This window comes from Lepus europaeus, chromosome 18, assembly GCF_033115175.1.
Source record: "Lepus europaeus isolate LE1 chromosome 18, mLepTim1.pri, whole genome shotgun sequence".
NCBI lineage: Eukaryota > Metazoa > Chordata > Mammalia > Lagomorpha > Leporidae > Lepus > Lepus europaeus.
In genome coordinates, this window is record NC_084844.1 from 62,630,883 (window position 1) to 62,657,246 (window position 26,364).

Below are 26,364 nucleotides of genomic sequence, written 5' to 3' on the forward strand. Positions count from 1 at the left end.
CCGGGCATCACATGCAGCTTGTCCAATATAGAATGTATTTATTTATTTTTTTTGACAGGCAGAGTGGATAGTGAAAGAGAGACAGAGATAAAGGTCTTCCTTTTTTGCCGTTGGTTCACCCTCCAATGGCCGCTGCGGCCAGCATATCGTGCTGATCCAAAGCCAGGAGCCAGGCGCTTCTCCCGGTCTCCCATGCGGGTGCAGGGCCTAAGCACTCGGGCCATCCTCCACTGCCTTCCCGGGCCATAGCAGAGAGCTGCCCTGGAAGAGGGGCAACCAGGATAGAATCTGGATCCCCAACCGGGACTAGAACCCGGTGTGCGGCGCCGCAAGGTGGAGGATTAGCCTGTTAAGCCACGGCGACGGCCTGATATGGAATGTATTTTAACCACTGGGTTCGACATCTACCCTGGAAGACTTAATATTTTGAAGATGATGATACTACCGTAAGTTATAGATACAGTTCAATCCCATTCAAGATCCCAATGACATATTTTGCAGAAATAGAAAAATCCATCCTGAGTTTCACATGAGATCTTAGGGGAACCTACGCAGTCGAAGTGAGCTTAGAAAAAAGCAGAGCTGGAGGGTTCACACTTTCCTGGTTTCAGAACTTACTATAAAACTGAGGCTACTAAAGCAGTAGGGGGCCGGCGCTGTGGCCTAGTGGGTAAAGCTGCCGCCTGCATGCTGGTGGCCAGTATGGGCACTGGTTCGAGTCCCAGCTGCTCTACTTCCAATCCAGCTCTGCCGTGGCCTGGGAAGACAATAGAAGATGGCCCAAGTCCTTGGACCTCTGTACCCATGTGGTAGACCTGGAAGAAGCTCCTGACTCCTGGCTTTGGATCAGCTCAGCTCCAGCTGTTGTGGCCATTTGGGGAATGAACCAGCAGATGGGGGACTTTTTCTCTGTCTCTCTCTCTCTCTGTCTGTCTGTCTCTCTCTCTTCCCTCCCACTCTCCCTCCCTCCCTCCCTCTCTGAAACTCTGCCTTTTAAGTAAATAAATAAATCTTAAAAAAAAAAAAAGTGTGATACTAGCATAGCCATAGACAGACCAGTGGAATAAAATAAATCCCCCATTTATTAATTGATTTTCAATAAAGGTGTGAAGACTATTTAGTGGGGACAGATGGAGCTGGGAAAATGCTATCAACATGCAAAAGTATGACATTCCACCCTTATCTTTTTTTTTTTTTTTAACAGGCAGAGTGGACAGTGAGAGAGAGAAACAGAAAGGTCTTCCTTTTCCATTGGTTCAGCCTCCAATGGCTGCTGCGGCCGGCGGGCCGCACTGATCCAAAGCCAGGAGCCAGGTGCTTCTCCTGGTCTCCCATGCGGGTGCAGGGCCCAAGGACTTGGGCCATTCTCCACTGCACTCCTGGGCCACAGCAGAGAGCTGGACTGGAAGAAGAGTGACTGGGACAGAATCTGGTGCCCCAACTGAGACTAGAACCCCGGGTGCCGGCGCTGTAGGCGGAGGATTAGCCTAGTGAGCCGTGGCGCCGGCCCCACCCTTATCTTACACCATATACAAAAATCAGCTCCAGGACTGGGCATCTGGCCTTGCTGTTAAGACCTTGGTTGGGATGCCCGAGTCCCGTATGAGTGCACGAGCTGGACTCCTGGCTCTGGCTCCTCACCCCAGCTTCCTGTGCTGTGGACCCCAGGAGGCAGCAGTGATAACTCAAGTGTTTGGGTCCCTGCCGCCCACATGGGAGACCTGGATTGAGTTTCTGGCTCCCAGCCCAGCCTTTGTGGGCATTTGGAAAGTTAAACTGGACAGGAATGATTTTTGGATGGGAGGTCTCTCTCTCTTTCTCTTTCTCTGCCTTTCAAATACTTTTTTTAAATTAACTCCAGATGGATCAAAGACCTAAACAAATGAGAAAAAAATATATATATATATATATATATATATAAAATGTCTTTGAAGAAGGGGCTGGCGCTGTGGCGTAGCAGGTAGAGCTGCCGCCTGCAGTGCCAGCATCCCATCTGGGCGCCGTTTCAAGTCCTGGCTGCTCCACTTCTGATCCAGCTGTCTGTTATGGCCTGGGAAAGCAGTGGAAGATGGCCCAGGTGCTTGGGCCCCTGCACTCACGTGGGAGGCCTGGAGGAAGCTCCTGGTTCCTGGCTTTGGATTGGCACAGCTCCAACTATTGCAGCCATCTGGGGAGTGAACCAATGGAGGAAGACTCTCCCTCTCCCCCCCTCCCCTCCCCATCCCCCTCCCCTCCCCATCCCCTCCCCCTCTCCCTTTCCCTCCTCCCCTCCCTCCCCCCTCTCCCCTCCCCCTCCCCTCCCCTCCCCCTCCCTCTCCCTCTCCCAATCTTTTAAAAAAAGTTTTAGAAGAAAACAGGGAAAAATCTTCACAGCATTGGATTTAGCAATGATGTCTCAAATATGACACCAAAAGTATAGACAGCAAAAGAAAATGAATAGATACATAGGACTTCATTGGAATTAAAAATGTGTGTGTGGGGCTGGTGCCATGGCGCACTAGGTTAATCCTCCGCCTGCGGCGCTGGCATCCCGGGTTCTAGTCTCGGTTGGGGCGCCGGATTCTGTCCCAGTTGCTCTTCTTCCAGTCCAGCTCTCTGCTGTGGTCCTGTAAGGCAGTGGAGGATGGCCCAAGTGCTTGGGCCCTGCACCCCATGGGAGACCAGGAGGAAGCTCCTGGCTCCTGGCTTCAGATCGGTGTAGCTCCGGCTGTAATGGCCATTTGGGGGGTGAACCAATGGAAGGAAGACCTTTCTCTCTGTCTCTCTCACTGTCTAACTCTATCTGTCAAAAAAAAAAGAATTCCCATTTAAAAAAAAAAAAAAAAAAGTATGTGCCTGAAAGGGCATCATCAAGAGAGTGGAAAGACAGCCCACTGAATTGAACTGTGACGTTGAGGGCAGGTGTTAAGTCACTGTGTGGTACACCCATACCCCATGTTGGAGCCCCTGAGATTGCGTCCTGGCTCTGCTTCCAATCCAGCTTCCCGCTGATGCATGCCCTGGGAGGTAGCAGTGAGGACTCAAGTACTTTGGTGTCTGCCACTCACATGGGAGACCTGGATAGGGTTCCAGGCTCCCGGCTTCTGGCTGTTGCAGGCATTGAGGAGTAAACCAGCGGATGGAAGATCTGTCGACCTATCTCTGTCTCTCCCTGTCTGTCTGCCTTTCAAGTAAATACAAAACAAATTTTTAAATTATATATTTGACAAGGGATTACTATCTAGAATATATATAAACAACTTCTACAATTCAACAATAAAAAACTACCCGATTAAAAAATGAGCCTGGAGTGGGGCGGTGCTGTGGTAGGTAGGGTCGCCACCTGCAGTGCCAGCATCCTGTATGGGTGCTGGTTCTAGTCCTGGCTGCTCCACTTCCAATCCAGCTCTCTGCTGTGTCCTGGGAAAGCAGTAGAAGATGGTCCAAGTGCTTGGACCCTGCACCCACGTGGTGCACCCAGAAGAAGCTCCTGGCTCCTGGCTTCCTATCGACCCAGCTCTGGCTGTTGTGGCCATCTGGGGTGTGAACCAGCAGATGGAAAACTCTCTCTCTCTCTCTGCCTCTCTATAACTCCATCTTTCAAATAAATAAACAAATCTAAAAAAAAAAACTTGATCTCAGGCTTATCGCTCTGTGAAACCTGGACATTTGCATAATATTGTTGCACCTGCTGGCAGAGCCTGAGCATGGATCTGAACCTGATGTCTTAGGTGAATTCCAGGACTGCCCCATCCTGTCGGTACAGGAGAGGGTCACCCTCACCATCACTTCCACCAAGGCTTAATACAACCCACCCTTCCACAGATCCTCAAATACTAATCTAGATGGCCTCTGTGTAAGCTGGAAATGTCTGGGTTTCATTGGCTGCACTTGCTTTTTGCATAATGTACTAGAACTCACACAGCAAAACAAGCTATTCTTACAAGGAGTGACAACATCCTCCAAGAATATAGATATTACCCCCACGTTTGTGCAACTGCCTCTAGTTTGCATTTTTTAAAAAATGACTTATTTATTTGAAATTTAGAGCTAGGAGAGGGAGAGACAGTGGTGAAGACTGGAAGGAGAGAGAGAGAGAGAGAGAGAGAGAGAGAGATCCTGCATCCCTGGTTCACTCCCAAGATGGCTGCAATAGCCAGGGCCAGGAGCTTCTACCTGGTCTCCCATGTGGGTGGCGGGGGCCAAGTAGTTGGGTCATCCTCCGCTGCTTTCCCAGACCATCAGCAGGGAGCTGGGTCGGAAGTGGAGCCCCCCGGACAGGAACCCCAGCACCCGTATGGGTTGCCAGCATTGAGGGTAGGCAGTTTTACCTACTATGCCATAACACTCAGCACTGAGCAGGGCTCTAGGAAGGATCCTGACACTTGGGTAGATCTTTCCTTTATTATTTAGTTGAGAGGCAGAATTACAGAGAGTGAGAGAGAGAAAGAGAAAGTGGTCTTTCATCCACTGGTTCACTCCCCAAATGGCTACAACAGCTGGAGCCAGGAGCTTCTTAGAGGTCTCCCAGGTGGGTGCAGGGGCCCAAGCACTTGGGCCATCTTCTACTGCTTTCCCAGGCCACAGCAGAGAGCTGGATCAGAAGAGAAAAAGCCAGGATGCGAACTGACGCCCATAGGGATGCAGGGGCCACAGTTGGAGGCTTAGCCAACTATGCCACAGTGCCGGCCCCACCCCCCACCCCCCGGGCTGGGGCCAAACCCAGGAGCTCAATCCAGGTCTCCCAGGTAGGAGGCATTTGAGACATGGCTGCTGCCTCCGTGTCGTCTACGTCAGCAGCAGAAAGCTGGGTCCAGAGCCAGGCACCCTGATGTGGAACGTGGGTATCTTCATGTCTTAACCACTGGACTAAACTTAGCCTGCTCCAAGGTTTGGGGAGATCATAACCAAAAAGTCCTCTGATGGTGCCAGCCTGGCAAGTAAGGAGGCCGTGGAGAGGATGAGGGAGAGACGCAAAAGCACTTCCTGGTCAGCGAGGGTTAAGAGCCAGATAGACCGGGACTTGTCCCACTCCCTTCCCCTCTAAGGTGTCAGTGCTGGGAAGAGGTGACTCACTCCCAGGTCAAGTTCAGGCACAGTGTGGGTCTTGTCTGGGGCCAGCAGCCTCCTGGCAGGAGGCCCATCCTGCAGGAAGCAGCTCTGGCTGTGTGGCCCGTCCCAGCCATCCAGAGGACAGGTCAGGTGTCCCTGCGTGGGAGGTGGTCTGGGGGTGGGGGTGGGGCCCCGCTGTGTACCTTGTCATCCCTTCGCACAAGTCCGGCTGCGGCAGACCGATATTACACTTCGGCAGGGCCGCGAGGGACGCAGTCTTGGGAGGCTTAATAGAGGAAATATTAAATCAATGAAACCTCATTTCCAAGATCGGTTCAGCGGCAGAATCCATTAACCTTATATTCACCCTCTGCTTCCCTCTAATAAAAACCGGGGAGGGGTTCAGAGGCATGATAACTTATCCGCAGGGTCAGCGTGTGCTATTCAATTACTGCGATTCCGAGTTTCCGAGCTAAAAGATATACACTCGTTTGGATTATGAAAAGCCAACGCCACCGAAAGAACACTTCTTTCTCTGCCCCCCACCCCCACCCCCGCCGTGCTGGGAACGCTGCACAAACACAGCCACGAGGTCTGGCTCCGCCAGGGAGGCCGACAAAGGAGGGTAAATCAGCTCTCCCTCTCCTCCTCTTATAAAAGAATCCCCAGCAAACGGGAACACTAAGGCCACTCAGGATGGGCGCCAGTCTCACTCCGTCCGGTCCCCAGGCCAGAGGAAAGCCAGAGTTCAGCGCCCCCCTCCCCCTCCCCATTTCTTTGGTCGCATAAATGCAAAAATAAAACCTGGAGCGGCCCAGAGCTGGGGATGGGTTAGGGTCAAGGCTCCAGTGCCCCTGGTTGCAGAGTGCCAGCCTCTGTGGTGATGCTCTTGGCCAAAGACTGGATAGGACAGGGCTGTGGAGGGCTGGGGGTGATCGGATTCAGCTCCCGTTAAACCCCAGCTCAAGAGCAGCTTGCCCTCCGGATGCTGTTGCCATGGCATTGTGGTCGTTCAGAAAGGCTGCCTCCCACCTGGTATGGACAAGGGCCAGGATGCCCTGGAGCCTTGACCCTGACAGCAGCGACAGTTCTCTCCTGGACACGGCTGCGCCTCCCACCCGCCCCTCCCCAGCAGTCAGAAACCTAGGGCAGCCCTGCTGGGAGGGGCCTCACAGTCCAGTGGCTTGGCTTCTTGGCTGCTGCTTCCTGCCCTTTGAAGTTAAGCAGTGTGACTTTAGGAGCAGCCCAGCACCAGAAGGAAAAGAAGCCTGGTTTTAGCCTTGCGCATTCAGCCAATTCTGTTTGATGAGGATAAGGAGAAAACAGCCGAATTATCCACCTCTCCAGTGGTGAAGGGGGCGGGGAGGAAGGAGCAGCATTCAAGAGGTGACCGGTGAGGGCCTTAGGCTTCTATGAGCCAGGCAGAGGGCGAAACCGACGCCAGCCACCTACAGGGAGCCATTATTGCCAACTGCTTCAGGACCCTGCCCTGTCTCTGGAGAGCCCAGAGAATGAACTCACACCCACTCTCAGGGCTGTGTTTCTCCTTCTGCAACTTTGTTTTCTTTTTCCCTTGCCTGTGTTTATTTTCATCTTGCTTGAAAGGCACACACAGAGAGATCTTCCATTCGCTGGTGTGCTCCCCAAATAGTTACCTGTGACAGGTGGAGCTGGACCAGGCCCTAGCCAGGAGCCTGGAACTCAGTGTGGGTCTCCCATGTGTGGGTGGCAGGGACCCAAGTACGTGAGCCTCCATCTGCTGTCTGCACGGGTGCCCCTAGGCAGGAAGCTGGAAGCAGAAGCAAGGCCAGGACTCAGACCCAAGTGCTCTGATGTGGGATGCAGGGGTCCCAAGTGGCGTTTTAATGGCTGCTCCAAATGCCTGCCCTTGTCTGTGACTTTAAGTACAACCACGTGGTCCCAGAGCCGTTTCCTTGAGGTTGACAGAAGCCTGGAGTGTACCATGCACAATCCTTAGAGTTAAGGAGAGGGAGCTGGTTAAGTCCCTGCCTTCAGAGGGAATTATGGGAAGAGGCAGACAGGCAGTCGGTCCTGGGATAGTCCAGCTTGGCCTGGGACAGAGGACAGCCACAGCACTCTGAGCACTTGCACACCTGTGCCCTGGTGCCAAGAGGCTGTAGAGGGAACCAACAGACAGCGGGCTCTTCAAGGAGGGCACCCAGGGCCAGTGCTGTGGTGTAGTAGGTTAAGCCTCCACCTGCAGTGCCAGCATTCCATATGGGCACCCCTTCCTGTCCTGGCTACTCCTTTTCTGATCCAACCCTCTGCTATGTCCTGGGAAAGCCGTGGAAGATGGCCCAAGTGCCTTATCCCCCTGCACCCATGTGGCAGACCCAGAAGAAGCTCCTGGTTCCTGGCTTTGGATTGGCCCAGCTCCAGCCATTGCAGCCATTTGGGGAGTGAACCAGCAGATGGAAGACCTCTCTCTCCCTGTCTCTCCCTCTCTTTGTAACTCTGCCTCTCAAATAAATAATCTTTTTAAAAAGGAGGTGGGGGCATACAGAGGCAGTGAGACAGGCCAGTCTGCAACCGCCCAGAGGAAGCACCATGTCCCTATATCTCTCTCCCAGCTAGAGAGAGCACAGGGGCAGGGTATGAGACAGAGCAGGATCCCCAACCTTGCTGCATAGAGGAATCACCCAGGAAACAGTTAAAGGAATACTAATGCCTGGTCCCACGCCGTGCCATTCAAATAGGAACCTGTGGGGCTGAGGCTCAGGTGGTGTTGTGCGCCCAAGCTCCCCGGGCAGTGCTCACGGACAGCCAGGCTGGGAATGCTGACAAGGTCACCTCTCCGACATAAGCGGAAGCCAAGGGAGACGTGGCCCGGAGCTCACAGCCCAAAGGGCAGGGACTCAGGTGACACTGGTCCCAGTCCTGGCCCTGCCGTTCCCTCTGCTACTCCGGACTGTCGGCACGCCCTGGCAAGCGACCTACGTCTCCCTGTTCCCTCCAGCCCAGTAGTCCATTGGCTCATGCATACTTTTTTCTTTTCCTTTTGATTTTTTTTTTTTTTTAGTTTTTGTAGTAAAATATAGATAACGTAAAATTTACCGTCGTAGCCATTTTAAGTGTGCAGCTCAGTGGTTAAGTACATTTGCTCTGTGAGGGAACCGTCATCACCATCTAGCTCCACGGGACTTGAATCTTCCCGGGCTGCGGCCAGGTGAGGGTGGAACTTTTTTAAAAGATTTATTTATTTAGGCCGGCGCCGTGGCTCAACAGGCTAATCCTCTGCCTTGCGGCGCCAGCACACCGGGTTCTAGTCCCGGTTGGGGCGCCGGGTTCTATCCCGGTTGCCCCTCTTCCAGGCCAGCTCTCTGCTATGGCCTGGGAGTGCAGTGGAGGATGGCCCAAGTGCTTGGGCCCTGCACCTGCATGGGAGACCAGGAGGAGCACCTGGCTCCAAGCTTCGGATCAGCACGATGCGCCGGCTGCAGCGGCCATTGGAGGATGAACCAACAGCATAAAGGAAGACCTTTCTCTCTGTCTCTCTCTCACTATCCACTCTGCCTGTAAAAAAAAAAAAAAAAAAAAAAAAAAAAAAAAATTATTTATTTATTTAATTGAAAGACAGACTTACAGAGAGAGAGGGCAATTTGAGAGAGAAAGATCTTCCATCTGCTGGATCACTCCCCCAGATGGCCACAACAGCCAGCACTGGGCCAGGCTGAAGCCAAGAGTCAGGAGTTTCATCTGGGTCTCCCACATGGGTGGAAAGGGCCCAAACACCTGGGCCATTTTCTGCTGCTTTTCCCAGGCCATAAGCAAGGAGCTGGAATCAAAGTGGAGCAGCCAGGACTCAAACTGGTGCCCTTGTGGGATGCTGGCATTGCAGGCGGTGGCTTTACCCGCTGTGCCACAATTCTGGCCCCTGTATTTTTTTGTTAAAGATTATTTATTCACTTGAAAGACAGAGTCACACACATACACACACACACACAGAAAATCTTCCATCAGCTGGTTCACTTCCCAAATGTCTGCAATGGCTAGAGCTGGACTGATCCAAAGCTAGGAGCCAGGAGCTTCTTTCAGATCTCCCACAAGGGTGCAGGCACCCAAGCACTTAGGTCATCTTCTACTGATTTCCCAGGCACATTAGCAGGGAGCTGGATTGGAAGTGGAACAGCCAGGACTCGGACCAGTGCCCACATGGGATACTAGTAAAGCAGGTGATGGCTTTACCCACTATACTACAATGTCAGCTTTTTTTTTTTTATTTGCTTTTTATTTATTTGAAAGGCAGAGTTACAGAGTGAGAGGGAGGAGAATCTTCCATCCACCGATTCACTCCCTAAATGGCCAAAATGGCAGGGGCTGGGTTAGGATGAAGCCAGGATCCAGGAGCTTCATCTGGGACTCCCACACGGGTTCAGGGGCCCAAGCACTTGCGGCCATCTTCCACTGCTTTTCCAGGCTCATTAGCAGGGAGCTGGATTGGGAGTGGAGCAGCCGGCTCTCAAACCCATCCATGTAGGATGCTGGTGTCACAGGCGGCAGTTTAACCTGCTGTGCCACGGCGCTGGCCCCACACTTTTTCCTTTTGTGATTGCTTACGTCACTCAGCACGGTGCCCTTGGGTTCAGCCACGTTGGAGCAGGTGTCGGATCCCCTCCTGTTTTGAGGCCAGTGAGCTTCCGTTGCAGACCTGTAGCATACTTTGTTTCTCCATTCCGCTGTGGGTGGACACTTGGGTTGTTCCCACTTTTTGGCTATTGTGAGTGACTCTGTGAACATGAGTGTGCAAGTACCTTTGTGAGACCCTGCTTACAATTCGTTTTTTTTTTTTAAGATTTGTTTTTATTTATTTGAAAAGCAGAGTTACAGAGAGGCAAAGGGAGGGAGGAAGAGAGAGACAGACAGACAGAGAGGTCTTTCATCTGCTGGTTCACTCCCCCAATGGCCGCAACAGCTGGAGCTGAGTTGATCCGAAGCCAGGAGCCAGGAGCTTCTTCCAGGTCTCCCACGTGGGTGCAGGGGCCCAAGGACTTGGGCCATCCTCCACTGCTTTCCCAGGCCATAGCAAAGAGCTGGATTGGAAGTGGAGCAGCCAGGACTAGAACCGACGCCCACATGGGATGCCGGCACTGCAGGCAGCAGCTTTACCCACTACACCACAGCACTGGTCCCTGCCAATTCTTTTGATGTATATTCAGAAGTGGAAAGGCTGGGTCATACTTTAATTTTATGCTTAACATGTCTTTTTTAACTTGGGACTAAATGTAATACTTGCACATTTTTGTGGGGTACTGTGCAACATTTCAACACAATATAGCATACACAATATAGCATACAGCAATTAGCATTTGCATCACCTTCTCTGTGTTTGGGCTTACCCACCCCTCCCTCCCAGTTCTTCCTGCAGTATCGATACATTGTTGTGAACCAGGTACCCCACTGTGCTGAGGAACAGGAGAATCCATTACTTTCCTCCTTTTCCAACATTCCTCTCCCCGACCCCCATCCCCATTCCCACCCTGTGGTAATCACTATCAAAGCTCGGATTGACTTTTTTTAAAAAAAGAATTCCTAGGCCGGCACCGTGGCTTAACAGGCTAATCCTCCGCCTTGCAGCGCCAGCACACCGGGTTCTAGTCCTGGTTGGGGCGCCGGATTCTATCCCGGTTGCCCCACTTCCAAGCCATCTCTCTGCTGTGGCCTGGGAAGGCAGTGGAGGATGGCCCAAGTCCTTGGGCCCTGCACCCGCATGGGAGACCAGGAGAAGCTCCTGGCTTCGGATCAGCGAGATGCGCCGGCCGCAGTGGCCATTGGAGGGTGAACCAACGGCAAAAAGGAAGACCTTTCTCTCTGTCTCTCTCTCTCTCACTATCCACTCTGCCTGTCAAAAAAAAAAAAAAGAATTCCTACTTAGAGCATAAGTGTGTTATTTGTCTCCCTATGTCCAGCCTATACCACTTAACATAACGACCTCCAAGTCCACTCACCTGCGGCAGATGTCAGGATATCACTCTTTTTCACGGCTGAGTAATATTCCATTGAGTGTTTATGCCACCATTTCTTTCTCTCTTCCTCCCACTGTGGGCGCTTAGGTTGATCCCATATCTTGGCGAGTGGAAACAGTTCCGTATGTATCTCTGGTTTTGAGGGCCTGTCAGTGTGGCTGCACTGTGTACTTTCCCACCTGCCATGCACTGGGGTTTCAATTCTTCCACATTCTCAGTAACACCTGCTATCTATCTATCCATCCATCCAGCCATCCATCTATCCATCCATCTATCTATCTACCTATTTATGGTGATAACCATCCTAATTGATAGGAAGTGCCACCTCACTGTGGTTTTGATCTGCATTTCCCTAATGCTTAGTGATGTTAAACACCTTTCCATGTATTTCTTGGCTACTAACATATCTTCTTTGGAAAACTGGATGTTCAAGACTTTTCTCAATTTTACGTATTTATTTTTAAGTTACTTATTTATTTGAGAGAGAGAGTACACACAGGCACAAGTGAGCAAATCCCCATCTGCTGGTTCACTCCCTGAATGCCCACAGGGCCCCTGACTGGGGTTGAAACTGGGAGCTGGGTACTCAGTCCACCAAGTGGGTGGCAGGGACTCAATTACTTGAGCCTTCATTGGTGCCCCCCAGGGTTTGTGTCGGCAGGAAGATGGGGTCAGGAGCCAGGGATGGGAGTGGAATCAGGTACTCTGGTGTGGGTTGTGGATGTCTCAACCGCTAGGCCAAATACCTACCCATCCTCATTTTTAACCTGGGTAGTTTTGTTATCGGGGATCATAGATGTTCTTTCTGTGTTCTGGAGATCTGCCTTGTGTCGCATGCATGAGGTGCAAATATTGTCTCCCAGTCCGTGGGGTGCCTTTCACTCTGTCCGTTGCGTCCTTTGATGCACAGGAGGTTTTCATGTTGAAATAGTTTAAGTTCCCTAGTTTTTTTCCTTTTGTTGCCTATGCCTTTGGTGTTCGAACCAGGGAATCACTGTCAAATCCAGCACTGTGAACCTTTCCCGCTGTGTTTTCTAAAGGTTCTGCAGCTGTCGCTCTGAGGATTATATCTTGGGATTTATTTGTGTATATGGCGCAAGAGAAAGGTTCACTCTTTTTTTTTTTTTTTTTTTTTTTTGCATGTGGAAAGGCAGTTTTCCCAGCACCGTTTGTTGAAAAGATTGTCCAGATGGGGGGCTGGCGCTGTGGCGCAGTGGGTTAATGCTCTGGCCTGCAGTGCCGGCATGCTTTCTGAGCACCAGTTCTAGTCCCGGCTGTTCCTCTTCTGATCCAGCTCTCTGCTATGGCCTGGGATAGCTGTGGAGGATGGCCCAAGGACTTGGGCCTCTGCACCCACGTAGGAGACCCAGAAGAAGCTCCTGGCTCCTGGCTTCAGTCTAGCCCAGCCCTGATTTGTTGCAGCCATTTGGGGAATGAACCAGAGGATGGAAGATCTCCCCCCCATCCCACCCTATCCTGCCTGTGTAACTGCCTTTCAAATAAATAAAACTAAATCTTTGAGAAAAAAAAAAAGAAAAGAAAAAGTTGTCCTTTCCTCTACTGAGTGGGCAGCAGGTTGTTTTGTGCGTGGTGTGAAACAGTGCACCCATAGCACCTGATACCACACCCACCATGGTTTACTAAATGATGGTCCTTTCTCCCCACCTCTTTTTCTTTTTCTTTTTTAAGATTTTATTTATTTCTCTCTGTCTCTCTCTCTCTCTCTCACTATCCACTCTGCCTGTCAAAAAAAAAAAAAGATTTTATTTATTTTAGAGGTAGAGTTACAGGCAGTGAGAGGGAGAGGCAGAGGAAAAAGGTCTTCCATCTGCTGGTTCACTCCCCAGGTGTCTGCAACAGCCAGAGCTGAGTTGATCCAAAGCCAGGAGCCAGGAGCTTCTAACAGATCTCCCACACAGGTGCAGAAGCCCAAGGACTTGGGCCACCTTCTACTGCTTTCCCAGACCACAGCAGAGAGCTGGATTGGAAGTGGAGCAGCTGGGACCCGAACCAGTGCCCATGTGGGACGCCAGTACTCGGCCAGATCTGTCCCCAGTGTGTGTTCCCTCATGAAAGCAGCCCCGTTGGCTCCACCCATCTTGCTTGGGAAGAGATTGGGGGAGTCTGGTCTCTCCCCTTTTCCTGCCAGCACCACCCCTCTCTTCGAGGAGAATGTAAACCCATCTCTCTTTCTGATTCCACAGAAAAGGCGACAGACGGCTCCTTGCAGAGCGAGGACTGGACACTGAACATGGAGATCTGTGACATCATCAATGAGACCGAGGAAGGGTACGTGTGCCTCGGGCCAGGGGCCTCTCTCAAACCCTTGGCGCCGCTCAGAGCCTATCAGGGCCCAGGGGTAGGAGTTTGACTTTTTTTTTTTTTTTAGTCTGTTACCTTTGGCATTAAATAAGCTGACAAATTTTTTTTAGTTTACCTACTGAGCAATAGAGAGATGGGTATAGGTGAGGTGGTGGTGGGGGGTTTCTTCCATTTGGTTTGCTCCCCAAATGCCTGCAACAGCCAGGAGCCTAGAATTCCATCTGGGTCTCCCACATGAGTGGCGGTGGGGAGGGGGGTGGGCCAAGCACTTGAACCATCATCCACTGCCTCCCACAGTGTATATTCATCTCCTGGGGTGCACATTAGCAGGAAGCTGGATGGGAAACGGAAGTGGGACTCAACCCTAAGCGCTCCGATGGGGGATACAGCTTGACCTGCTGCTGCACGGTGCCTGCCCCACTGTTACTCTTAATTACGTGTCATTTTCCCATCCATTCTTCTCCCAGCTTCCCCTGTGACAGTGCTTAAGGTGGAGCAGTAGTGACCACTTTTAATCCCAAGTGGGGAAGAAACTGCCTGGCTCCCTGTCCCTGGTGGCGTCTCTTTCTGCCCCTCCTGCCTGTCCCCTGCCGCACCTTGGCAGCTGTGGGGCTGTCTCTGCCCTGGTTTGCTGGGTCACAGGGCCTCTTGAGGGAGGGCTAGGGCATGGTCAGATAAGGCAGGGAGTGAGAAGGGGGCACGCGTGGTACAGGCCACTGTGCAGACCCAGCCCGTAGGGTTGTGTCTCACGTTCCCACACTGCTGGATCTCCCAGGTTGCAGGCTGTAGCCTCCCCTTCGCTCTGTTTGTCCTGTGGTTAGCCCCTCTGCCCACCCATGGACACTTTGCTGTCATCACGCTCTCTGAACCGCCTCCAGGGTGGTGAGGAGAACAGATGGGAGAGGAGAGTCCCCAGGGGCACCCAGAAGCGCAGGCCGTGTCAGCACCAAAGCGACTCTGGCTCCGACTTCCGGTGAAGTCTGGGCACGGCCCGGCCCTTGTCTCAAAGAGACCACGCTGTCCGATGCTGCATTCAGAACAGCCTGGCTGGAGGCAGGCCCAGTGCAGAAGCGAGAAAGACCAGGCAGGAGCTGAATGTCCTCATCCTGGTGGGGGCGGGGTGGCGGCCTTGACCGAGGGGATTCCGATTCCATTCTGGGTGCTCTGGGAGGGAGAAGCCAGGTGGGGGCTTGCTGGTGTGGGAAGTGAGCAGAAGGGGCTGCACAGCCACAGGCTGGAGCCACCACTTCCTAGGTGGAGTGGGCCGGGGACAGAGCCGCCAGCTAAGCTCACAGGGCAGACAGCAGCATCAGGAGCGCACAGGGACCTGTGCCGTCTGTGAGCTGGTGGAGAGGGGTTCCAGTTAAAGATGACACACTTTGCCTGCCCGTGGGGGTGGTCCGCTCGGGGCCCCAGGCACGCGGCCCCTCACAGGTGGCTGCTGATGTAGTCACTCAGACTGGCCACCATCCTCCTGACCTCCCACTTGGCCTGTTTTCTTCCTCACGGCCCCTGGGGATCAGCGGATTGGGGGGGCGGGTATAACTGCTCCAGGAAGCCAAGGCGAATGGGCCAGCCCGCCCTCGAGCGCCCCCTACAGGCTCAGAGGAAGAACAGGCTTTGGGCTGGGCCCCCAGGCTGACAGCAAGAAGCGTCCAGCCGCTGAGGGTGACTTGAAAAGAGCCAGCGTGTCCCTGGGCTGAATTCCTGGGCGGGCGGGCAGTCCAGGTGTGTGGCTCTCTGACTTCCACGCCTCCCCCTACGGGCCTCTTTCTGCCCTCTTTCTGATCTTCTGGGAAAATGTGCAAATACCCAGAAGGCTCCAGGCCAAGGAAACCCAGGGCCCTGGGACCTTCCTCATGCCGGAGGAGCTGCCTGCACCTTAGCTTCTTCCTTTTTTTTTTTTTTAATGCAAAAATCCTGCCATAACACTAATTTGAAGCCAGGAGCTTCTTCTAGGTCTCCCATGCGGGTGCAGGAGCCCAAGGACTGGGGCCATCTTCTACGCTTTCCCAGGCCACAGCAGAGAGCTGGATCAGAAGTGGAATAGCCAGGACTTGAACCGGTGCCCTATGGGATGCCAGCGCTGCAGGCCGATACATCTACATAGATGTTGGGGTCTGTCTGCCCCACCACGCCCCAGTAGACTATGAGCTACACCAGGGCAGGACTCCATGCCTCAGCCACCTTTTCAGCCCTAGCACCTCGCACGGTCCATCCATAATTGGCTGTGGATAAAAACTGGTTCAGTAAGTGGATCAGGCGGGGAAGGTGCCGAGGCACTCAGTCTGATGAAGAACACAGGCCTGTAAATGACACAGTCACAGCTCAGCCTGGGCTGTGCCAAGAGAGCCAGCTGCAGGCACCGTGAAGAGGCCCCACTTAGCTACAGAGAGCAACCCGCCCGGCAGCAACTGGCTGGCAGCAGCCAGAGGCTTCTTGGAGGAGGTGCTAGCGGAGTGGCGTCTTGTTGGATACCAGCGCATCAGCCAGGTGACAGGGGAGGAAGGTGGTCTGCCCCAGGCTGGAGGGCAGCGTGCGACACGTGCCTAGGACACAGCTGTAGTGGGACTAGGGGTGTGGCCCTTGGATCCATCCATCTGGGCTGGCATCCTAGGTCCCTAGTCACCTGCCCTGGGCTCCAGGGTAAGTTACTTCATCTCCCTGTATTGTGGTTTTCCCGTTCAGAAAATGGTTACCAGTTGTGCCAGGGCTCACACAAGGACTCAAGGAGTACAAGCCACTGACTATGTGTTTCCACCTCTATGCCATGGATGTGAAGGTTCACTCCCCAGATGGTCGCAACGGCCAGAGCTGCACTAATCCAAAGCCAGGAGCCAGGAGCCCCTTCCAGGTCTCCCACACTGGTGCAGGGGCCCAAGCACTTGGACCATCTTCTGCTGCTTTCCCAGGCCATAGCAGAGAGCTGGATCAGAAGAGGAGCAGCCGGACCTCAAACTGGCGCCCATGTGGGATGCTGGCACTGCAGGCGGCGGCTTTATCCGCTACGCCACAGCGGCTTTTGTGTTGCGAGCTACCTTGGGAATGATCTCTCTGGGTTCACTGCCTCTCCCTGTGGATCATTCCCAGAGCACCTGCCCTGGTCCAGGCCCCAGGCCTGCTCTGTGATCATCTCAGGCAGCCCCCAGCAGCCCTGGAAGGAAGAGGCAGCCTCGTTTGTTTGATCTAATCTTATTTATTTATTTATTTATTTATTAAGTTGAGAGAGCGCTCTCATCTGGTGGTTCATTCTCCAGATTCTCCCAGTGGCCCTGGGGTGGGGGTGGGGTGGGGGGCAGGGGTGGCAGGAGGCCAAACTGTGTGGCAGGACCTCAATCCCAGCTCTCCCATATGGGCGACAGCGAGCCAAATACTTGAGCCCTCAGCACTTCCTCCCAGAATCCACTGGAATTGAGAGCCAGAGCTGGAGTTCCAGCCCAGCCAGACCTTCCAGCGTAGGGGGCGTGAGTATCCTAACCTGGCATCTTAACCACCAAGCCACGCACCTGTGCCTGATTATTATTATTATTTAGAGGTAGAGAGGTAGAGCGAGAGAAGTTCTCTCACATGGGTGGCAGGAATTCAGTCACTCCCAGGTCTGCGTTGTCAGACAGAGTTGAAATCAAACCCAAGTAGTCCAATATGGGACTTGGGCATCTTCACCAGCTTCTTAGCCACTAAGCCAAGCACATGCCCCACTCCTGAACGTTAAAGCTGAAACCCAGAGTGCTTTGATCACGGGCTAAAGGCCCCACGGCACAGCAGGAAGGACTTGTGCCAGATGTGGGCCCAGTCTGCCCCAGCTGCTGCCCCTGGAGGTCTGCCTGGCCTTTGCGTATTTATGGAGGCTGGGGGGTGCAGATGGATGAACAGCCTAAGAGCCTGTCTCTGCGCTTGCCCTATGTCCAGGGGTGAGAGCGCCCCCTGTCTGACCAGTACTGACACCCAAGATCCCCTGTGTCTGTCCTAACCTCTGCTTACTAACCAGGAGCACCTGGGTGAATAATCCCACTTGGGAACGTTGTGGACCCTGCCTCCTGACACAGACCTGCCTAACGGGGGCGCACACATGTGGATGTGGGCCTGAAATCACACCCCTGGCAGATCTGGGTCCTAGGTCATTTCCACGGCCATCTCTGACCTTTCCCGGCTCGCTGAATCTTTGTGCTCCAGCAGCTAAGCTGATGGGCACAGAGGAGGCACCGGGAAAGGCAGCACAGAGCAAGGTGACAGCTGGGGGGCTCGAGGTGGCCCGGGAGGGGACAGCCTGGTCCCCCTGGGGTTGCGAGGGGAAGGCAGCCTGATTCTGCAGAGCAAGCAGAGAATGCAGTGGGGCTGGAAAGAAGTGGGGGGTGGTCTCTTGAGTCTCAGGTGGTCCAGGGAGGAACCCTGAGGCCTTGGGGACTGCCCCCGGGGGCCTGACCTTTCTGCTGAAAGTCTCTGTGTTTGGCGCCCCACCCCCCACCCCCACCCCCACCCCCCACCCCCACCCCCACCCTGCCCCATCCTTTCTCCCGCACTGGCTCTGGAGCTATTCCCCCTCCTCTCCCCTCCTCTCCTCTCGGTTTCCACGCTGTCTAATCTGCACAGCCCCTTGAAACCCGACAGTTCCTCCGACACGACTTTGATCCTGTTCTCTGAAGCTTCTCCGGGGGAATGGGGGGGAGGGTGGGGGAGGGAGAGGAATCCTCGCTCTTGTGCTCACCCAGACACTCTCAGGGGGCGCTTCCTGCCTGAGGGGTCGCAGCCCCGTGTTGATGCCTCGGTGGACGTTCCGCAGGGGAGAGGGGTGGCAACCGTGGGTCGCAGGGGGAGCGGTGGTGTGGGTGGTCACGCCCCAGCGCATGCCTCAAGCCAGCTCCCTGAGGTCCCACGTGCCTGTTGCAAACCTGCTCGCCTGGGGGGCTGTTCCCCTGCAGAGCCCCTGACCCAGGAGCCAGGAATTCCTGCAGGGCTCCAGGTGGGGAGTGGGAAACAGTGGGGGAGGGGGCTTTAGCAGTGTCTTCCAGAGGCCTTGCCGCTGTGCGTGTGTCTCTGTCTCTCGATTGGGCTGCTCAGCAGAGTTCCACCCTCCCTGTGTCTTCTCTCAAGCACTTGGAGGGATTTCTTCATTAGGTAGCCAGAGCATGAATGTCTTAGAACTGTACAGATAGGAGGTCCCAGACCTTAGGCCCTTGGGTTAACAGCCCCTTGTATGAGAGCCTGGGGTGCCCTGAGACACAGGGTGTTGGGCCATCCAGCAGCAGGGGCTTCGGCCCCTGGCCCCCAGCTTTCTCAAATCCTACATTAAGTAGCATGATAGACATAAGATCACCTTCAGCAGAGAGAGCTCAGAGGGCTGGCTGGAGCCCTGTTTAAGGAGGAATCCAGTCCAAGCTGCCCCATCTGTTTGCGAACAAGGTCCGTTGGTCAACCGGGAGCTGCCTGTAATTCCATGAGATGCCCTCTGGGAGGGCCGGTGTCATGGCACAGCAGGCTAAGCCATGGCTAGGGACATCTGCATCCCCTATCAGCGTGCCTGGCTACTCTGCTTCCAATCCAGCTTCCTGCTGGTGGCGCCTGGGAAGGCAGCAGAGGATGGTCTGTGTGCTGGGGCCCCTGCCTCCCGCACTGGGGGAAACCCAGATGGAATTCCTGGCTCTTGACTTTGATCTGGTCCAGCCTTAGCTATTGCAGGCACTTGGGGAGTGTACCAGCTAGTGGAAGATATCTCTCTCTCTCTCTCCCTCCCTCCCTCCCTCCCTCCCTTCCTCCCTCTCCCTCTTTCTCTCCCTCCCCCCAAATAAATCTTTAAAAAAAAAAAATTCCCTGTGGAGATGCACATGGGATCTCTTCTCTACAACACATAATGCCCTGGGCTTCTGGGAAAGGAACTCCATGGAATTTAGAGGAGTTGAACCTCCAGGCCTGAGGCCCTGGACCTTTGTCATCCTTTGCCTGTCTCCTGGTATCTCTCTGGAAAACTCTCCCGGGTGTATCCCCTACCCCAGTGAGTTAGTTACTGTTACAAACAAATAATACTTGCACTTCATGCACAATTCAAAAGGCCTGCAAAAAGAAAATTCAGGGAAAAAGCTCGCCCCACCCCCACCCCAGTTCCCCTCCTCCGGGACAGCCTCCCTGTGTGTGCTGTCCTTTTGTAACAAAACCAGCACGCCTCAGGCACCCTGTGCAAAGGACTTTCTGCACCCGTCTCTGAACTTGACCCACAGAGGTCCTTAGGGACCTCCCGGATTCCTCTCTGCAGGTACACAGTGTTCCACGGCGTGAATGAGCCGTGATTTCATTCACTGGACCTGTGGCCTGGTCTGTGCACTTCCACGCTGCCGCGGATAACTGAAGCCTGGTGGGTGTGTGGGGGTGCTGCAAGGGTCTCACTGCATCTGCCCTTTTTTACAGGCCAAGGGACGCCATCCGAGCCCTGAAGAAGCGGCTCAACGGGAACCGGAACTACAGAGAAGTGATGCTGGCATTGACAGTGAGTGCTGCTCTCCTGGGGGGGCACTGTACTCCCGGCCTTGCCCTTCCGCCACTGGGCACAGCCTGGGAAAGGCTTGGTGCCGGTGCCACTGGAGATGAGCTGAGCCTTCCGGTAGGGCCCCGGGGTTTTCCTGCCCCTCTCTGAAACAGAGAGTGTGTACGCACCAGGAAATGAGGTTTGGACAGCACCGCCGGGTACAGATGCCCAGAGCAGTGGGGCCAAAGGCTGGGAGGGAGTCCCCCCAACCTGCCGCCAGCCTGCTCTGAGACAGCTCAGCTGCCTCTCTGGGTGGCCACCCCCTTTATAAAAATGTCACCAAGGCCGGCGCTGTGGCTTAACAGGCTAATCCTCCGCCTTGCAGCGCCGGCACACCAGGTTCTAGTCCCGGTTGGGGCGCCGGATTCTATCCCGGTTGCCCCTCTTCCAGGCCAGCTCTCTGCTATGGCCCGGGAAGGCAGAGGAGGATGGCCCAAGTGCTTGGGCCCTGCACCCGCATGGGAGACCAGGAGAAGCACCTGGCTCCTGGCTTCAGATCAGCGCAATGCGCCGGCCGTGGCGGCCATTGGAGGGTGAACCAACGGCAAAAAGGAAGACCTTTCTCTCTGTCTCTCTCTCTCTCACTATCTACTCTGCCTGTCAAAAAAAGAAAAAAAGAAAAAAAAATTTTTTTTTCAAAAAAAAAAAAAAAAAGTCACCAACCCATGCCTTCCTTGTGCCCCTTGGAACTGTGCTGAACCAGACAGATGTACTGCAGACCCCTGCCTTCTAAAACAGGGTTCCTTAAGGGAAACTGAGGCTCAGCAGTGGGGGGCAGGGAGTGGGCGGCGGTCCAGAGACTTGCCCAGGCCTCACAGCTAGAGAGGTACTGAGCAGTGGATTGTTATTAAAACCTGGGGTGAAAACTTTGCTGCAAAGGTCCTTGAAGAAGTTAGCAATAACACAGAGGAGCAGGCCGGCCCGCGCCCCTATCCTTAAGCTATCAGAGAACGAAATGGAGACTTCAGATGTTGTTTGTGTCTTGAAAGCCGGCCGTGGCTCAGAGGCGGCAGAATCTGGGCCACGTGAGCTCTCGGAATAGAAACGGTGGCAGGTCAGCACGTGGATCTCTGCGGGTCTGAAATAGTGGGTTATTGATCCCAAACAGCCCCGGAACGAACAGTTCCCTCTAAAGCCCAGAGGTTGTTTGGATTTTTTTTTCCCTCTGAAAAATCCCCCTCAGAACTTTCTTAGGCGACTTCTCTCTGCCAGGAGATTGGAATTTGGATAATAAAGGAGGAAAGAACATTTGAGAACCAGGGAGTTGAAAGCTTTTGTTTCGTTCTCAGAACTTGAGCCATAGCACCCACTAAACCCAGAGCGAGTCCCAGAATGGTTTTTTTTTGTTTTTGGTTTTTTTGTTTTTTTTTAAGATTTATTTATTTATTTGAGAGGCAGTGTTAGAGACAGAGAGAGAGAGAAAGAAAGAGAGAGGACTTCCACCCTCTGGTTCACTCCCCAGATGGCCGCAACAGCTGGAGCTGGGCTGATCTGAAGCCAGGAGCCAGGAGCTTCTTCCCCGTCTCCCACATGGGTGCAGGGGCCCAAGGACTTGGGCCATCTTTCACTGCTTTTTCAGGGATTAACAGAGAGCTGGATTGGAAGTGGAGCAGCCGGGACTCGAACCAGCACCCATATGGGATGCCGGCACTGCAGGCAGAGGCTTAACCTGCTACACCATAGCGCCAGCCCCAAAATGAGTTGTTTTCAATAACTCACACCCCAGAGAATGAGCTCCCGTGTGTCAAGCCATGGCCCTGTATCTAAAACCTCTCCCTTCCCACGCCTGTCTTCACGCTGACCATGCTGGCTGGAAGTCTTCCGCCGTGCACCTGCCTTCCTACAACAAGGCATCGTCAGGTCCTGGCTGTAAATGCAGCGAGGCCATCAGCTGGCGGGACGGGCAGAGCTGTTGATCCTATACCGGGCCAGGCTGGTGCACTGTGCATGGCCCCGTGTCTGCTTTTACTTCCCAATTTTGTTGTGGCTGTCAGTTCTCCTGCTTCGTGGCTTTGTGTGACCTTCCCCTAACTTTCCATCTGTGCCACCATTGCTAATAGTTACCCAGAATACGAGTTCGAATTCCCGGGACGCTCAGCCTGGGCCTTCGTGAATGGCCTCAGAACGTAGCGAGGGATCTTCAAAGAATTCATGGAAAATGTGTCATGAATGAAAAAAAAAATGGATGAGGGCCAGCATCCCATATGGTCACCGGTTTGAGTCCCGGCTGTTTTACTTCCAATCCAGTTCCCTGCTAATGGCCTGGGAAGGCAATGGAAGATGATCCAAGTGCTTGGGCCCCTGCCACCTATGTAGGAGACCCCGAGCAGGCTCCTGGCTCCTGGCTCCTGGCTTCATTCTGGGCCAGCCCCAGCCATTGCAGCCATTTGGGACAGTCAACCAGCAAATGGAAGATCTCTCTCTCTCTCTCTCTCTTTCCCTCTCTCTCTTACTCTGCCTTTCAAATAAATAAACCTTAAAAAGAACAACAGTGGATGGATTTCAAAACATTGGTACACAAAAGCAAACTTTTGTCCGTGAACTTTTTGAAGTCCCTCCTACGTCTGATTGCTTCGAGAGCTCCTTTTACTTGTCCCATGGGTTTCTCTGGGCTGGCTGCATTTTGGAAAATTGCCACCGTGTGTTCCAGGCCCCACGGCCCAGGGGCTTCTTCGGCAGGGTGACCTGGGGTGGCCCGGCTGGCCCAGGAGGCTTTCCTGCACTTCCTGCTGGGTAGGGCTCTGGGCTGCCCTGCAGCGTGTGGGTCTCTGCCAGGGGCACTCCCAGTGCCAGGTGGGGGGACGCAGGCCCTGGGGGAAAACCTCAGGAGCAGCTCCCTAACCACGACAACGGCCCTGCTCCCACTGCCCTGAGGGTAGAGGCAGAGCCACTGGATAGCTCTCCCAGGGATCTTTCCAAGGGCCCTGCTCCCCCTGAATCTCCTGCCCTGCCCTGGCCCACCAGCCTGCACTGGGATTTGCCTCTTTTAGCCTTGCAAGGCCCCTGAAGAGCAAATGCTGATCACCTTGTGGGCACCCAGGACCAGGCACAGCAGAGAGAATAAGAAAAAGGAAACACCTTGTTGGCTGAGCGAAACCTATAGTGGCTCGGAGGCCCTGAGGTTGCTAAGTCATCGGAGTCTTAACTGGGCAAGCCACACAGGACCCTGGGATCTTCCATGGGCAGCAGCAGGGTGAGGAGGGGGCCGTTCTGGCTGGCCACGGAGCTCAGGCCCCCTGGGTTAAGTTCTCTGGGGCCTCACCTCGGAAATGGGATAGCACAAAGCAGGAAGCAAGTAGCCAGCACACGGCGCCTTGTCTTCTGTGGATGGCCAGCTGGTGTGGCTCCTGCGAGGACAGCTGGGAGGGAGGGCGAGGGACAGGATGCCCAAGAAGGCTCTGGCACTAACCAGCCATCTGTACCTGGACCAGTTTCTTCTAAGCCTCTGACGTCTGGAATGGCTGATAAGGTCCCCCCACCCCCACCCCCCACCAGGAGTCTTTAGCCATGAGAATGGGGCGAAGCCATGCAGGATACAGAGGGATCACTCTCTGTACCTGGCTTGCCCTTGACGTCCGGTCACTGTCATAGTGATGAGCCCGTCTTTCTGGCCAGACTTGCTTATGAGCCAGGCCTGGGAAGGGGCCGCGTCCGTTCAGCAGCAGGCATGCCTGTATGCGTGTGTGCAATTATGTGTTTGTGCTTGTGTGTGTTTGTGCGTGTATGTGTATCTTTGTGCACACATTTATCTGTGACTGTTGTATGCATGTATGTGTTCATGTATGTATGCATGTGTGCGCGTGTTTGCTTCCTCCCCTGCAAGGGTCCTGTCCCAGGAGCCTCCTCTCTGGACAGACAGCCCATGTCCCATTGGCTGAAGCCTCGCCCCCAGAGGCCCAGAGGGAGGAGTTAAAAATGCTCGTTTTCAGGGACTGGGCTTGATCCCATTAAAACACCAGGGTTCTTTCTCATGCAAAACTGATGTCTGGATGACCAATTGATCGATTGATCGCCTGCTTGTTGTGCAAGGGGTGGGAGACCTCTGTCAGCCAGGGGCTGCCCCGGCCCTGGAGGGAGGAGGGAGTGAGAGTGTGGGAATGTGCCAGCCATCTCTGCGTGGCCCTGGAGACCGAGCAGGCAAGGCCCTCAGCTACCTGAGGCAGGGAGCCCTGGCCCTCCCTCACTCCCTCTCTCCCTCCCCGCATCAGGTGCTGGAGACGTGCGTGAAGAACTGTGGCCACCGCTTCCACGTCCTCGTGGCCAACCGAGACTTCATCGACAGTGTCCTGGTCAAGATCATCTCCCCCAAGAACAACCCTCCCACCATCGTGCAGGACAAGGTGCTCGCCCTGATCCAGGTGGGTTCTGCTTCCCCCTACCCCTGCCTCTGCCCCCATCTGCAGGAAACCGGCGGAGGCTTTGCAGGGTTTAAATATTTTATTGCAAAAACACTGATCTGCTGGCTGCTCCTCCCGCTGGGATACAGCCCTAATACGCAGGGGCTCTCCAGCCATTTGAACAAAACCTTCAAGAAGCTTTCCAGCTGCCCTGCCCCGTGCTGTCCACGAGACAACGGAAGCCTAGCCGGCCTCTGAGACCGTATGGAGTATGGAGGGCCAGACCAGCGCCCCGTGCAGGGCAGGGGCCAGTGCAGGGCAGAGAGGAGATGGGGGCGGTACTAAGGGATGTTCCATCGAGGAGGCATGTCTGGATGAGGAGGAGGAGCTTTCTGGGAGGGTTGCCTGGGAGAGGCAGCTCAGACAATGGGATTAGCAGGTGTGCAAAGGCCCGGGGGCAGCACAGAGCACCCTTGATACACTTGGCGTGGACTGATTGTTAATCACGCTGCAAAAATGGCCCCAGAATTTAGTGACTTAAAACAACAAAGCTTGCGACCTCGTGGTCCTGCGGGAGATGTCCCCCTCCTCACCACTGTGGGCGGGAAGCTCAGTGCCTTGTTGGCAGGAGCCCGAGTCTCTCTCTCTCTCTCTCTCTTTCCCTCTTTCTCTCTCTCTCTCTCTCTGGACCAGGTCCGTGGTGACCTCGTCTTGGAAGTCACGCGCCATTTTCTGTCACATTCTGGTTGTCAGAAGGGAGTCCCCAGGCCCAGCCTCAGGAGGCAGAGGGGGAGTAAACTCCACTTCTGGGCCGGCACCGCGGCTCACTAGGCTAATCCTCCGCCTTGCGGCGCCGGCACACCGGGTTCTAGTCCCGGTTGGGGCGCCGATCCTGTCCCGGTTTCCCCTCTTCCAGGACAGCTCTCTGCTGTGGCCAGGGAGTGCAGTGGAGGATGGCCCAAGTCCTTGGGCCCTGCACCCCATGGGAGACCAGGAGAAGCACCTGGCTCCTGCCTTCAGATTAGCGCGGTGTGCCGGCCGCAGCGCGCCAGCCGCGGCTGCCATTGGAGGGTGAACCAACGGCAAAGGAAGACCTTTCTCTCTGTCTCTCTCTCTCACTGTCCACTCTGCCTGTCCAAAAAAAAAAAAAAAAAAAAACTCCACTTCTGAACAGAGGAGGGTCAAAGAATTTGTGGCCATGTTTAATTTAAACTGTGTGACAAGAAGCAAGATGTCATAAAAAACAATGTCCAGGGCCAGGCCTGCAGGGTTGAGGGAAAGAGACCAGAGGAGGGGCAGAGGGGCCGGTTCTGTGGCGTAGCAGGTAAAGCCACGGTCTCCATTGCCGGCATCCCATATGGTTGCCAGTTCTAGTCCCAGCTGCTCCGCTTCTGATCGAGCTCTCCGCTGTGGGCTGGGATAGCAGTAGAAGATGGCCCAAGTTCTTCAGCCCCTGCACCCTCATGGGAGACCCGGAAGAAGCTCCTGGCTCCTGGCATAGGATCAGCACAGCTCTGGCCATTGCTGCCAATTGGGGAGTGAACCAGCGGATGGAAGACCTCTCTCTCTCGCTCTCTCTCTCTCTCTCTCTCTGTGTAACTCTGAAATAAATAAATCTTTTAAAAAAAAAAGGATGAGCAGGGCTGTGGGCTTGGTCCTGTGGCACTGGGGAGTGCTTGAAGGCCTCTGAGCCAGTGACATGGCCCAGGTGACAGGGCAGAGGGCACCTGATTTTAAGATTCATTCATTCATTTGAAAGGCAGAGTCACACAGAGAGGGAGACACAGAGAACATGAGCCATCTTCCATCTGCTGGTTCACTCCCCAAATGGCCGCAACGGCTAGGGCTGGGCCAGGTGTAAGCCAGGAGCCAGGAGCTCCATCCAGATCTCCCACATGAGTGACAGGGGCCCAAGCACTTGGACCATCTTCTGCAGCTTTCCAAGGTGCATTAGCAGGGAGCTGGAGAGGTCATGGAACAGCCAGGACTCGAACCAGCGTTCATCTGGGATGCTGGAAATACAGGTGGCAGCTTAACCTACTATGCCCCAATGCTAGGCCCCCCAGTTTTGTTTTTTTAAATGAGTGAACCATGTACTTGTCTGAAACTTTGAGGACAAGCAGAGTTCCCCCCCTTGTTTCCCTTTGTCCTGTGCTCCTTGCCAGGCCTCCCT

At 54.2% G+C, this 26,364-nt stretch overlaps 1 protein-coding gene across 4 annotated transcripts in view; it reads left to right on the top strand.

Moving 5' to 3' along the window:
- The window catches only part of TOM1L2 (target of myb1 like 2 membrane trafficking protein), a 124,628-nt gene that overhangs the window by 62,566 nt on the left and 35,698 nt on the right, over nucleotides 1–26,364 (top strand). For all 4 annotated transcript variants that reach the window (XM_062215596.1, XM_062215597.1, XM_062215598.1 and 1 more), the window contains exons 2-4: nucleotides 13,220–13,304; nucleotides 19,737–19,815; nucleotides 24,063–24,212. In XM_062215596.1, the coding sequence (XP_062071580.1) occupies nucleotides 13,220–13,304; nucleotides 19,737–19,815; nucleotides 24,063–24,212 (314 nt within the window). The remainder of the gene's footprint in view (nucleotides 1–13,219; nucleotides 13,305–19,736; nucleotides 19,816–24,062; nucleotides 24,213–26,364) is intronic.